A 14,723-nucleotide genomic window follows, 5' to 3' on the forward strand; every position below is an offset into this window, starting at 1 on the left:
TGTAGCTGCAGAACAGATGTTACATGAAACAACATCAGAGAGAGGGGAAATATTTAAAATAGATTAAAGATTTAATCCCTATTGTCAAAGGACTTTGTAAAACTCTGTTTTGTAAAGGTGCTATCCAAATAAAGTTATTATTATTATTATTATTTTTAATTTTTATTTTTATTAATGTAATGTCGTAAATGTCAAGGAAATGGAGGTAAACTTAAGTTTTAAAAGTCAGTAATAGCAAATGTTTGACATTTCACCTAAAGAATATCTTTTTTTTTTTTTAATATGATGAGGGTTTTCTTTTTTTGAAACAGAGAAACTTTTGTGAGGTCTTGCAAACTTTTTCAACAAACATTTTTTTCCCCATCATCATACCCCCCCCCCCCAATATTTGAGGCCAACAGATATTAGTTTTTCCATTGCCAATTATTCGTAATTAATGGAACTAATCACTGGTATTTGAAACGATGCATTTATTATGATTTACAAAATGGACTTAATCTAGCAAAGGTAAAACTGCACAATCAAAAAAAAAAAAATGAAGAAAAAAAAATCTTTAGCCCTGGCTCTGTCAGTTGAGAAATGGTAAACAGGAAGTGATTCTGTTACCCTGTCAGTGGCACCCAGGCTTAAGTGGTGATTGGCTGATACTCATGTGACATCCAGCCAATCAGACTGTGTTGTATGCAGGATGTTTGGAGTGACTTTAGAGAGGGAATATAAAGCCAGAGGGGAAGACACACCCTGCTGTGGAGCCAAAGTAGCTCATTTATTGATCAATCGATTTTATCGACCATCAGTAAAATAAAGTACCGATACCAATAATCAGCTAATGCCAAATATCAAGCTTACAGCTTTACAAGATGTAAACTCATTGGAAAAGGCATAGAACTTGGGAATAGTCTTGGTTTATCTGGATTTGTGGGTGAAATATTATAGCCAGGTTCTCTTTGGAAAGGCCAGCCTAAAGAGCTGCTACAGCTGTTAAACTTCCTTAAAGTTTGGGAACTTGTGACACTCCGATTCTAAAATAACGACGGCTAAATTTAGATATACTGACTGTAAAAGTTAGGGCTGATGCAGAAACCAGTGTTTCAAACTTCACCTCTGCAGTTTTAACTCCAGCTGTCTGTTACCTTTGAGGCTCACTCTCACTGATAAATTCCCTGTCAGTGACTGTATGTCTCTAGAAACTATACCTCTGAATGTGAACGCTGTTATAACCGCCTGTTTTTCCCTGTCCAGACCACCAGCAGCGGCAGCAGCAGGATGAGCTCAGACGGGGGCGGGCGGCCCGTCAAAGTGGGCTCCCTGGTGGAGGTGATCGGGAAAGGACAGCGCGGCACGGTGGCCTACATTGGAAACACCCTCTTTGCCTCTGGAAAATGGGTGGGGGTCATCCTGGACGAGGCCAAGGGCAAGAACGACGGCACGGTGCAGGGCAAACGCTACTTTACCTGTGAGGAGAATCGTGGGATATTTGTGAGACAATCACAGGTAAATGAATACAGATAGAGCTCCAGAATCACCTGATAAGCTGTGGTAGAAACAGCTGAGGTTTGTTCTGTTTAGTTTGTGTTTTGTAAGATGTCAGAGATTTTGTTTTTCTTGTATTTGACTCAGTGGGTTTGTGTGGGGGTTGAAGTTTCTCTCTGTCCTCTGGGTATCAGACTTTCCTGCTGCAGGCTGTGTGTTTGGTAGTTTTCTGATAAAACAAAAACAGCTTTTTGTTTTTCCTGCTAGAAAAATACTGCAGTGTGCTCATGGGGTTTACTGTGATCATAGATTATTTAAAATGTAATGGCCTGAAGGAGACAATCAAACATATTCTGCAGAGAAAAGAAGGAAAAAGGAATGAAAAATTTGACTCAATTTCTTTGTCACAGCTTGAATTTCCCAGACATAAAAATCACCTCCTGTTAATTTTTCCATTAAGGGTTTAAACTATTTGAAATGTAAGATATATCCTTTTCTCTGTAAAGCTCTTTGCATACAACAACAGTAGAGTAAAGCTTTTGTGGAGTTTTCTAGTAAACAAACCTTTCCTTTTACATTAAGAGCTACTTCCTTTCCCCTGGAGTCAAACAGAAATGCTTCCTTTATTGCCTTTCTCATAAAAGTATTGTAAACTGAATCCAGTATTCTTGTTTTACTATAAAGCAGCCTTCTTCTTCTTGTATTTACAAGCTTTCTGCCAACCGCAGCTTTTGGTTGCTATTGTTAAACAATGTGCATTTCTCCACAATGTGCTCTTGTATGCTGCAACCTCCAGTGTTGAAAAACATGAAGCCAATGCAGAAGTGCAAACACCCAACTGAGTATCTAGAGACTATCTGCTGAAACCCTGAAGTCACCCATTAAACAGTCAGTTTCCAGAAGGAGAGGAGTTATTCGTGATGAGAAGCGTTTCTGATCTGACTCATGTGGTGCAGCTGTTTGTCAGGAGCCTTAAGGACTGTCTCAGGGTGTGTGCGGGCTATATGATGGCTGTGTCAGCTCCAGCTAGCATCATGACGGCTTTCATACCTGGTGCGTCAATACTGAGAATTAAAAAAATTTGGGGCACTTTGTAAAATGTAAAGAAAAACAGAATGCAATGATTGTCAAATCTCATAAACTCATATTTTGTCCACAATAGAACATAAACAACATATCAGATGTTGAAACTGAGACATTCTACCATTTCATGAGACATATAAGCTCATGTTAAATTTGATGGCAGCAACACATCTCAAAACAACAAGGGGCGGGGCAACAGGAGGCTGTAGAAGTGATATTTATGAAAAACAGCTGGAGGAGCATTTTGCAGCTAATGAGGTTAAATAGGTTGGTAATATGACTGGGTATAAAAGGTGTATTTTGAAGGGGCAGAGTCACTCAGAAGTAAAGATGGGCAGAAGTTTACCAATCTGCAAAACCTCTGGAACTATGAATATCCCACCATCTACAGTCCATAATATCATCAAAAGAGAACTTGAAAGAGAACCTGGATCTCTGTGCACAAGGGGCAAGGCCAAAGGTCAGTATGGGATGCTTGTGATCTTCGAGCCCTCAGGCAGCACTGCATCAAAAACAGGCATGATTCTGTACTGGAAATGACGGCATGGGTTCAGGAGCACTTCCAGATATCACTGAATTATTTGTGCCATCCACAAATGCAAGTTAAAGTTGTATCATATAAAGAAGAAGCTATATCTGAACACGATCCAGCAACACAGTTGTCTTCTCTGGGCCAAAGCTCCTTTAAAATGGACTGTTGCAAAAGGGAAAACTGTTCTATGGTCAGATGAATCAAAATTTTGAAATTCTTTCTGGACACCACAGATGCCTTGTCTTGTGGACCAAAGAGGATAGGGACCATCCAGTTGGTTATTCTGGCTCAGTATTAAAGCATCTCTGATGGTATGGGGTTGCATTAGTGCCTATGTTGTAGGCAGCTTACACACCTGGAAAGGAACTGTCAATGCTGGAAAGTAGAGCAAGGTTTTAGAGCAACCTCTGCTCCCATCCAGAACACGTCTCTATCAGGGAAGGCCTTGACTGTTTCGGCAAGAAAAAACTAAACCACATACCACATCTATCACAACAGCATGGCTTCACAATCAAAGAGTTCGGGTGCTGAACTGGTCTGCCAGCAGTCCAGACCTTTCACCAATAGAAAACACTTGGAGAAAACACTTTTATGAAACAAAAAATCCAGCAAAGAAGACCCAGAACTTTTGAGCATCTGGAATCCTACATTAGACAAGAATGGGACAACATTCCTTTCCAAACTTCAGCAGCTGGTCTCCTCACCCCCCAACCATTTATGTTAAAAGAAGAGGGGATGCTACACAATGGTAAACATGGTCCTGTCCCTACTTTCTGGAAATGTGCGGTTGCCATATTATTCAAAATGAGTTAATATTTTTCCTGAAATGGTTAAATGTCCTTTATTTATTTTGTCTTGGGAATAAAATGTGAGTTTGTGAGATTTTGAAATTCTTATTAATTTACTTTTTACACAGCGCCCCAGCTTATTTGGAATTGAGGTTCTAATTGTTTTTTTTCACCAGGCCTTATGTCATATTTTGGGTTGTTTTCTGATCCTGTCAGAAAGGTTTGGCTGATCAGAAACGATCTTTATGTACGTTAGGAGTGGTTCATAAATTCACATACAAATGCCAAAGTAAGTTTGAAAGAAGTTTTATGAGGATGAGAGTCTGTGTTTGTCTTTCCACCTCATTTTGCTTCATGTTTGACTATTTGTAATTCCATGGAGGAGTGAACTGCGTTAGTCTGACTTTTTCTATTTTATCTGAGTGAACATAAATAAGCAGATTTGGTCAGTGTGAACCATCTTCACCACTTCTCTTCTCCTCTGTCTATAAAGCAGATGTTTGACAGAAATATTTTGGAAAACATGGTGACTAACCGTCTTTTTCTGTGTTTCTGACTCAGATCCAGCTCGTTGATGATGGGGCAGACACGACATCTCCAGAGACACCTGAGCCAGGCACCGGAAAGGTTCCCAAACGAGGTAAAAACATTTAAATATGGGAGTGCTGGAAACCTGAGTGCCCCATATACAGAGGATGATGTCCTTAAAGCAGGGGGTCATTGTTTGAATTCAGCCTGTTGCTCTTTTATATGCATGTCACTTCCTTCTCTGTCCACTGTCCTATCAGAAAAAAGACAAACAAGCCAGGAAAAAATACTTGTATACGCCCAGGCGGTGTTTTTCCTCCTTAATTTCTCACTTTTTCTGTCTATCACTGAAGCTGCAGACGGTGCTGAAAATATTGTAAACTATAGAGAATGGACATGTCGCTGAAGAAATGCACTGTCATCAAAGCACTGTTTTTGGCAGACTATTTAGAACTTTACAGGTCATCTAGTTATAGTTTTGGAAATTAGATTATTATAGGCAGGTGCACACTGGTCAGCCTTGGCCCAGTTGGTATTTACTTTTAAGTTAATGTAGATCACTGGTCAGAGTGCACAGTCATAGATGAGGGTGATTTTGAGATAAAGGCTTTTTTCCCACAAGTTTTCTTTGGTTGACTACAGCCCTAGTAAGATTGTCTTTTGTTCTGTTATGCTAAGAATATGATAATTCACACATATCAAAACATTTAATATCTGAATAACTTCTTCTCCTGTATCACCTGAAGGGAGCTCTGTTGTCTTTCAGTAGCTGGCCAAATCCTGGATGAATGTTAAGCTACACGGACGTCTCTTTGTCAATGTTGACCATCTGTTTAAAAGACAATAAATCATGTTGACCTACTCCAGGATCTTTGCAGGACTTTAAACTTCTTTAAAGTACAGACGATGATGATACGACCATTTTAAACCTCGTAAAAAGGTTGACATTGATGTAATGGGATTGTTGGTGTCTCACTTTCTCTGTTTGCCTTTTTTATCTTTGCAGAGATCATTGAGACGTCCAAGTCTTCTAAACTGGTGAGTCAGATAACGCTGCAATGTGATAACAAAACACTTTCTCTGCAGGAAACCAGGAGCAGAAATGACAGCACACACCTGGACTTTACACACACAAAACCAAGCACACACACCAACACTCGGCTCTGTTATCTAAACTTAACCGTGTGTGTGTCTATCGCCACGCCTAATATCACTGTCTGCGTCTAAAATCTCTTTTATATGTTGTGTTATTGTAACATTTTGTTATTAGTTAGTAGTTTGCAGCTGTTTTGAGGCATAAGATATGGGAAGATGGAGGAGAATTTGAGAAATCAGATCTAAAAGCAGACTTATGTGCATTTATTATACAGAAGTTTTAGTTTGAGACATGCAGCAGATTAGAAGAAATAATCATTGTGAAAATACAAAAGCAGTAGGATATACAAATAAGTACTAACAGTACTTTTATTATTCCCAGCTTTTCATGAATAAAAGAGAAATCTGGACATCAAACTTTTTTTTTTTTTCATCAAAACGTACCTGTCTGACTCTAAATTTAATGACAGAGATTTTTAATTAAACACATAATTTTCTTTCAAAAACAATTCCCAAAATTGTGAGTATAAAAGTTTTAAAAAATGAATTTATCCAGTGCTCCTTAACAACCACTAGAGGGCGACATTCACTAATAAATAAGCCAGCTGCTGAGAGCTGTGATTCTTTGCCAGTCATCTATGGAGAAAAATGACAAATCATGCTCACCTGAGATCAGCTTTACCTTTGAATTCAAAATAATTCATGAAGATTTTATTCCTGCTGGAGATCAGGATCAGATCAGGCATGTTGCAATAGTTAATTTCAGATAAATCTTCCAAGTAAATTCTCAATCAGGAAGTGTTAGACGAAGCTGGTTTGCTTTCAGGCAAGACTAAAATGAAAGGCTGTTTTCACACTGCAGGCCTGATGTCTTTCTCAGATCTAGATTTCTTTTCCTTTTTTTAATGCGGCCCATATCAGACTTCTGCATTCACTCTAATAGATCCATATAGGACAGTGGCCCCAGACTCAGCCCCGTTTCTAATTTTTACCCCTTCCTCTAGATGTTGAGGATCCCGCAGCCCTTGAAACTCAGCTGCAAAAGTAGTTGTGAAATCTTCTCTATGAAATGGGGCAATAACCCCTCGAGTTCCTGACACAGCAGACCTGACAGCAATACCAGACATTTCCACTGAGAAAGATTAAAAAAGCTTGTTTGGAACTGAAAGGACTATAGTGAATAAAAGCAACATTAAATTAAGAAATTAGATTGTCGTCATTATTTTTAAATCTTGTCCGTGATTCAAAGGCATTTTTGGTAGATATATCCAGAACACTCAGTTTGGAGTGTGCCTCTGAAGGGGCATGTATCTCTAGCACTTCACCCTGCCCCTCCATTTCAACAAGAATCAGAGCGTCCTACCACTTGATGAGATCACATCAAACATAGGAGTTAGGCTGAGTTCTAGGTACATTAAGGGAATTAGGATTGAAGGCAAATCTGGTTTGAAAAGATCAGATCAGATATCTGTTCAACCCATCATGAAAAAATCCCAGAGGGGTAACACAAAGGAGCAAAAAAATCAGGTTACCCTCTGTCATGCTGGAGTACTGAGTGCAGATTATTGAGAATAAAATTATTTTTTGACTGCACCATCAGGCTGTAATATGAGGAAATTAAAAAAAAGATGAAGAGGATTTTCCTAGATTTTAATGCTGAACACAAAGAAGTAAGAAAATACAAAAACATAAAAACAAAGCAGCACATAAATGACAAATCACAGACAGAAAATAACATATCGCAACCAGCAGTAATAAACAAAAACAATAAGAAAAACAAGTACAAAAATAGAAATACATTTTACAGCTTAAAACTGATTAAACATACTTTAATGCCATTTTCACTATCAAAGAAAACAATGGGGAAGGGAGAGAGAAATTATTCAAATCATGTTTAAACATACTAAATATTTGAGTAAAGACACGTTATATTCACAAGGATTAAGACCCGAGCTGCTGCATATGCACAATAATCAGACTTATAAAACCCTTTATTATAGCCCATTCTTACCATTTTTTCTTTGCAGACAAGTGATTCATGTTTTATTCATGAGAGATCTTTGTCTGCATGTAAATTAGTTTTTTTTTACCATAAAAAATGTTCCACTGAGCTCAAACTGTGTCTCACATTTAACAGCAAAAATAATATTTTGCCTTGAATGAGTAAGATCTTCTTTGACTTCACATTTCCTGGTTTATATCTGCAAAGAGAATAAATTTATCAGCACATGTGGCTCATTTTAATGAGGTTTGTGTGAAAACGACCCCAGTGAGAGTGAAGAAATGAGTGTTGAACATATGCCGTGTATATTTGATCGAGGTCTTTCTCCACCCACAAACCTCGCCACCGTCCCCGTCACCTCCAGCACCTCTGACAGACTCTTAACCTCCACCCTCCCTCCTCTCCTCTCCTTCCTCACCTCCTTCCCTTCTTTCCTCCGTCCACGCAGCGAGGAGTGAAGCCTAAAAAGGTGTTGCATGTTTCTCTGAACTCGGTACAGTGGTAATGTTATGTCCATGGTGGTAGTAACCGTGGTAACCGTGGCTCTGGATGGCCTCGCTGCTGCATGGCAACAGGGCCCTCATCACTCCATTTACCCATGATCCCCTGCTCCTCACTTCATGTCCGTCACTGATCCTGTTGCAGCCATACTGAGCCGCCTCGTGTCCGTTTCAGAGTGAATGAAAAACAGTGAAAGGAGCGAGAGGTTACACGTGTCTGCCATAGAGCCACGCCCACTTCCTGTCTGCCTCGCCATGCTCTGTGCTACGGTCTGTGTGTTTATGTGTTTGTCTGCTCTCTGTGCATCTGACAGCATGTTGAAGTCCATTGTTCTCAAGTATCTCTAGATGTTTAGTGTTTATTTCCTGATCCATGAGGAGAAGAATGGATGAACATCATTCCTTTGGCTCTGAGGGGAGTCGAGCTGAAAGACTGTATGAATATGGGCGTACTCTCAGCTTTGGTTTCTAAAGAGATGCTATGAAGCCAAGTGATGGTAGTAAAAATCTGAGTCTATCTGAGTTTGATCGAGGTAGAAACAGGTGTGACCTCCGATTTCTGCATAGGTACAGGTCTGCAAAATGTAGACAGTGGGACTTTTTAAGGAAACGTCAACTGAAGGCTCATGAACCCTTCCTCTATAGAGTGTTGTGGTGTTTCTACACAAATGCACAATTATTTGAGTGGGAAGATTATGGGATGGTGTTGCTACTCCAAGTAGATTTTAAGATAAGGTCAACTTGGATGGATAGGCTCAACAGAATCCGTGGGTCCACCATTGTTGTTGAAGTCTGCTAACTTGCACATGCTGTTAACTGGAAGTCTAATTCACATGTGTGACGTCTCCGTTTTCCAACAGGACTTTGCATTGTCAGTTTGCATAAAGATGGAGAGGATACTTTTTCAGAAGTTTGCACCCAGGAAGTAGTTTAAAAAACACTGTGATATGTTAAAGTTCCTGTAAAGTGATGAAAAATCCGTATTTAGGTTTGATGTATGCTAGGCCACTGTGTTATCAACCACCAGGTCAAATTTCAGTCAAAAAAACATTTCTACGTTTCTAAATTAAGCTGCAAAATCATGAAAAATGGGGCAGTAAAATCTGCTGCAGGATAGTGTGGGCATGTCTTTGCTGGACCAATAAGCTCAGAGCTAAAAAGTCTCTGATTTATTTTCTCATCCTGTATTTAACTCTTCAAACATTCCTTATATCTCACTTTCTGAGTTATGTGAAGTTATATTTCTCTCCCGTTTATGAGACATCTTTGTTAAGTTGCTGTGGAAGACACTTAATTTCCTGAAGTTTTTCTTCAAAATAAAAGTCTACGATTGAGGCTTTTATTGTGGCAGACTTGGCGAGAATAGATCGTGTCTGTTGTTGGATGCTTTACGAAACTTTAGCATGGCGATGCTAACAGATGAGGGATTAAACCGTTTCTTCTTTGAGACAGCCAGCCACAGTCCAGCTGCTAGCTGAATGCTAGATGACACATCGATTTCAAGTCACTGTGCCTCGTTGGTTTAGTTTAATAGATTTTATTAGAAGAAGCTAAAGCAGTTTAGTCATTTCTAGATTTGTCATGACTATTCCAAAGTTCTTATCTTTCATTTCCTGATATGACCCTCTCTGTGACCTGGAAGTGGAGATTTTTTATCTAGAAGATTGATGATAGATTTTTTGATCCAGACAAGCAGCCAGATGTGCTCTCTGGTATTCATCCTGTGATTTTAAAGTTCATTTCTGTAATTTTGGCTTAGCGGTGAGTCCAGCTTTGTAATTATTAATATTAGTATTTTATTTTATCTCTACAGCAAATTTAAACACAGCTCAAAACATCCCCAGTTCTGACTGGGGCACTCTAAAGTAGAATTTAAAAAAGACAAAGACAAACCAACATAAATGGACTTGTTCCAGATGGATTAAATAAAATATGAATGAGCCTTAAAGGTCAGTAAATAAAACATCCGCTACCCAAATTAACAAACTACAGATGAGGGAAGTTCATAGAACATGTCGTGATGACTGGTATGCAACATACAAGCCATTTCACCTTACAGGAAAACTTAAAAGATTAGAGAGAATATTATGTTGTAAGGATAAAGGATAATCTTTTTTTGTCCTATAAAGGAAATTTGTCACAGAAAGCTTCATCACACAGACCTGTAATCAGAAAAACAGCACTTCCATTAAACAAATTAGACAAAAAAAAAATACAGAGAGAAACAAGAGCGGGTCTGCACTCACAAGAGACAAGAGTTGCATGGACAAGCATCATTGCATCTGACCAGTAATATTGCAGCATCCTTTCCATAATAGCAGATATTTAATACTCCACATAGTACAGGTGCTAGAAAGAAAATACGCCCAGTAAGAAAAGGAGATGAACAGCAGATGAGTAGCTGATAAAGGTATACCATGATGGACAAAAACATCAGCCACCTGGGGATTCATCCGGCGCTCCGCTCAGACGATCTGATGCTCTTTAACTTCACTGACTCATACATGAAGGCGTTCGTCGGCCGCTGCTAGTCTGAAAATGTCAGACCCTGACTTTGAGGTGAATCCGGCCTCTCTCCTGCAGAGATCAAATCAGCAGAGAATCGATTTCCTGTCAGCTCCGGTCTACTTTATCCTCTCCTTTTCTGCATCTTCTCCTCAGCAGGCCGACTTTGAGGATGAGGAGTTCAGTTCAGTCTCAGCTGAGAGGATTAAAATGAGAGGAAAGAAAGAAGGAGATTGTATTTATGAAACTGGCTTTGGCATTTTCTCAGGAACTTCAACAAAAATAAACATAGTAGGGTGAAATAGAGTTTTTTTCTCCTAGGTGTAGAGGAACGGTTTCAGGGTGTAGCAGAGATTCAAACCCTCATGTTAAGTACCATCATGCTCTTTAACACAGCAGTCAGTAAATGAACCTGCATGACTCGTATGTCCCACCAGTGAGCTTCAAAAATGTCCATCTTTGGCTTAATGTATATGAATGTTTCCATTTTGTCACTTGTAAGACGCCACAAACATTTCCATGCATTTCTTTGGGCTAAGAATAAAACCGACTATGTTTTTTGGCATATTAAAAAAATGTAAGTTTTATTTGAATGTAAATAAGAGGCAGTTTTTTCTGATGACAAACCAAAAACCTTTCACTTTTAGACAGTGGAACAGGAAGTCTAAAGCTTTTATTTTATTTCTGACTGAAACAACACTTAAACTACAAACCTTAGTTCTAAAAAAGTTGGGACATTGTGTAAAATGTGAATAAAAACAGAAAACACCATTATTTTCAACCATTATGCAATTGAATATAGCGCTTAGACAAGATTTTGAATATCAATACTAATAAACATGATCATTTTTGGGAAATACACATACATAATGAATTTGACACCTTCAGTACACTCCAAAAAAGCTGGGACAGAAGCATGTTTTCCTCTGTGTTACATCTCCTTTTCTTCTGACAACATGCTGTGGGAGTCTGAGGTCTGAAGACAGTAATTGTTGAAGTGTTTAAAGTAGAAATCTTCACAATTCTTAATCTTAAGTTCCTCAGCAGTGCTAGGCTTCTGGTGCTTTATTTTGTGCTTCATAAAGCCCCATGGGAGACGGCTCTGTAATGCATGCAGGCCAGTCTAGTACCTTCCCTCTTTCACTGTGAAGCCATGATGTTGTAACTCATGCAGAATGTGGCTTGGAAACATAAGTTGCTCCAGAACCTGTTAACCTGCCACGCCAGACTGTTTCATCTATCCTGTGCATGGATATATTTCATCTTTATTTAGGATAACTCACATGCAAAGTGTTTGGGAAGGGCAAAAAATTCTTGGAAGGTGATTGGATGAACGTTCCGTGTTACGGGCCAATCAGGGTGACGAGACTAGATGAGGTTGTCAGGCATGCACAGCTCTGGTGGTAATCTGAGCTCAACACACAGTTGCTGCCATAGTTTATGAACAGTGGAGCTTGTTGGTGGATAAAACTCATGCTGAGGTTGGACCCAGAGAAGCCTGCAATGGTTCTGGATATTGTTGATGTATGGCTTTGGCTTTGCATGGTAACTTAACTTACATATGTAGATGCAGTGATCTACTGTGTTACCTGACAGTGGTTTTCTGAAGGGTTTCTGAGCTCACACTCTTATATCCATCACCCAATGATAACAATTTTTACACAATGTCACCAGGGGATCAAAAGTCCCGAACATTTACAGTTGGCCTTGCCACCTTAAGCACAGAGATTTCTCCAGGTTATCTGAATTTTTGATGATATTGTGTTAGAATGACTAAACCTTTCACTTGTGCTCCATTTATACCCAACCACCTGTTACCAGTTAACCCACTTACCTGGGTATATTTTTTTTTCAGCTTTACACAACTTTACCAGTCATTTGTTGCTCCTGTCCCAAGTTTTTTGAAATATGTTGCAAACATCAGTTTATGAATCTGTGTATTAAAAAAAAAAATTGGCGTGTTTCAGTTTGAACATTAAATATGTCATCTTTGTGCTGTATTTAAGTGAATATAGGTTGAAAAGTGTGCTAATTCCCATTTTACACAATTGCATCCCAATGTTTTTGGAGTTGGGGAACACGTCCAACACCAAAATCTGTTCCTACATTTCAGATTCAGCTTTGGTAAATAAATATCATATGTACTGTCAAAACAGGGGCTTAAATCCTCCTTTAGCAGGACTTTTAAATTTTGTGTTTAGCAGCTTGTCCTGACTCAGTGGTTTAGTTTCTCTCCACTATTTCTTTCTCACACTTCCTGTCTTTCTTAGGCTGTCCTAATTAGTGAAGGTTAAAGCAAAGGATGTTTAAAATTTGCTAAAACTGATTATGTTCTTGTGCTGTCTTTGTTATAAACTTCTCTATGTTGAGTTCTCCTGAAGCATAACAAACAACAGTGACAGTGCAGTACAGGCTGAGCGTGTTGTGTTCTGCTGTGTTAACGCTTCCTGGACGGTAATTTTATCTCCTCTTTGTTTGGTTGGAGGCTGCAGAGACAGCAAACGTCTCCCTGAGTGTGTGTGCTGTGGGAAGCAGGAACTTGATCCATCTCCACCCGTCCCATCATCCTCTCTGTCTCTCCCGTCACTTTAGCCGTGGATGTCCTCTCAGATCAGCTGCAGCTCTTAGCCGTGTGTGCGGTGAGAAAGCGAGTGCTGTATAGAGAGAGATGTTTAATATTTGAAAAGAACAGATTTCCCTGGGCTGCTCTGTAATGGATACACTTAAACTGATTTTTTTTTCTGCTCCAGCTGCCTGCAGACTCAAACTCTGCTCTCATGATCAACTATTTCCTCCTTCAGTCAAATCATTTATATCTGCCTCTTGTACTCAGCCTGTATTTACCTCAGCATTGTCAGGCTTTTCTTAAACTACCTCTGCCAGCTCTCGTGCGGTAGATGTGGAAATATTTCAGGTTTAAAGCTTGCAGCTAATCAGAGTGTATCCCCATTGAATTAATCCTCTTACATCCCTCTCTCCTCCTGCTGAGCTGTTGGTGTATAGAGGAAGATTAGTGCAGCTGAGGAAGATACTACGATTGCTGCTTAAACAGCTCGGGGCTGTTTGGGAGTTATTGACCTATTAAATCACTTTTTACACTAAAATCTCCATTTAAAATCCTGCAGTGTTTTATCTAAAGCAGCCGTTTTGAGTCTTAATTCCAGCTGTAGGATATTTTTAACCTATTTTGCAAAGATTCGTCCTCCCTTGTGTTCTCCTTTGTCAGAATACACCAGCAAAAGGAAATTTGACTTTTAGGAAAGGGCGAAAGGAGACTGTAGTAACAAGTCAAACCCAGCATATTTCTCTCCAAACTTTAAATAAATATCAGGGCTTTCTATCGGACTTATAAGTCAAACTATATTAGGCCAACAACAGGGAGAAGAAGCCAGCTGTTATGAAGTGACTAGTTGACTGTTTGACTAACAGCTGGTGCTTTTGGAAACCTCTGAATGTTTGCAGGGCCAGGACTATTTTAGCTCCACCCAAGTTTTAGGTAAGATCAAAATTTTAAGGATTTCCTTTACAGTTGTCAAATAAATATGTTCTTTCATGATAGCATGTTTAAAACTATACAATCTCTGTTAATTTTATTGGTCTCTAATGTAAAACATCAAAACTACAACCCTAATTCCAAAAAAGGTGGGGCGCTGTGTAAAATGTAAATAAAAACAATGATTTATTAAACCCATATTTTATTCACAATAGAACATAAACAACATATCAGATGTTGAAATTAAGTCATTTTACAAGTTCATGAAAAATATGATATCAATTTGAGTTTGATGGCAGCAATATGTCTCAAAAAAGTAGGGACAGGGCCATTGTTATCATTGTAGTACCTGGGAAGTGAGGAGAGCAGTTGCTGGAGTTTTGGGAGTTTTCTTGTATGATGTTGGATTCTAGCATAAGACCTGCAGCTCCTGAGATGGAGCCTCAAGTCCTATGTAGATAGTCCTGGGATAGAGTTCAGGTCCTGTTTTTTTGCTTCTATATTACTCCAAATGGGGCTGCACGGCGGCGCAGGGTTTATTGCTGTTGCCTCAAAGCAAGAAGGTTGCTGGTTTGCTTCCGGCCGGGGCCTTTCTGTGTGGAATTTGCATGTTCTTCCTGTACACGTGTGGGTTCTCTCCGGGTACTCCGGCTTCCTCCCACTGCCAAAAACATGCTCGTTAGGTTGATTGATCACTCCAAACTGGCCGTAGGTGTGAGTGTGA

At 39.3% G+C, this 14,723-nt stretch overlaps 1 protein-coding gene across 6 annotated transcripts in view; it reads left to right on the plus strand.

Annotated features, from left to right (window-relative positions):
* Positions 1-14,723, plus strand: part of LOC121526143 (dynactin subunit 1-like) — a 63,679-nt gene that overhangs the window by 20,459 nt on the left and 28,497 nt on the right. For 4 of the 6 annotated variants that reach the window (XM_041812552.1, XM_041812548.1, XM_041812549.1 and 1 more), the window contains exons 2-5: positions 1,243-1,494; positions 4,438-4,516; positions 5,411-5,442; positions 7,950-7,970. In XM_041812552.1, the coding sequence (XP_041668486.1) occupies positions 1,267-1,494; positions 4,438-4,516; positions 5,411-5,442; positions 7,950-7,970 (360 nt within the window). In that variant the 5' untranslated portion in view covers positions 1,243-1,266. The remainder of the gene's footprint in view (positions 1-1,242; positions 1,495-4,437; positions 4,517-5,410; positions 5,443-7,949; positions 7,971-14,723) is intronic. The other 2 variants (XM_041812551.1, XM_041812553.1) reach the window with 1 other exon arrangement.

Source organism: Cheilinus undulatus, linkage group 18 (genome assembly GCF_018320785.1).
Source record: "Cheilinus undulatus linkage group 18, ASM1832078v1, whole genome shotgun sequence".
NCBI classification, from domain to species: Eukaryota; Metazoa; Chordata; class Actinopteri; order Labriformes; family Labridae; genus Cheilinus; species Cheilinus undulatus.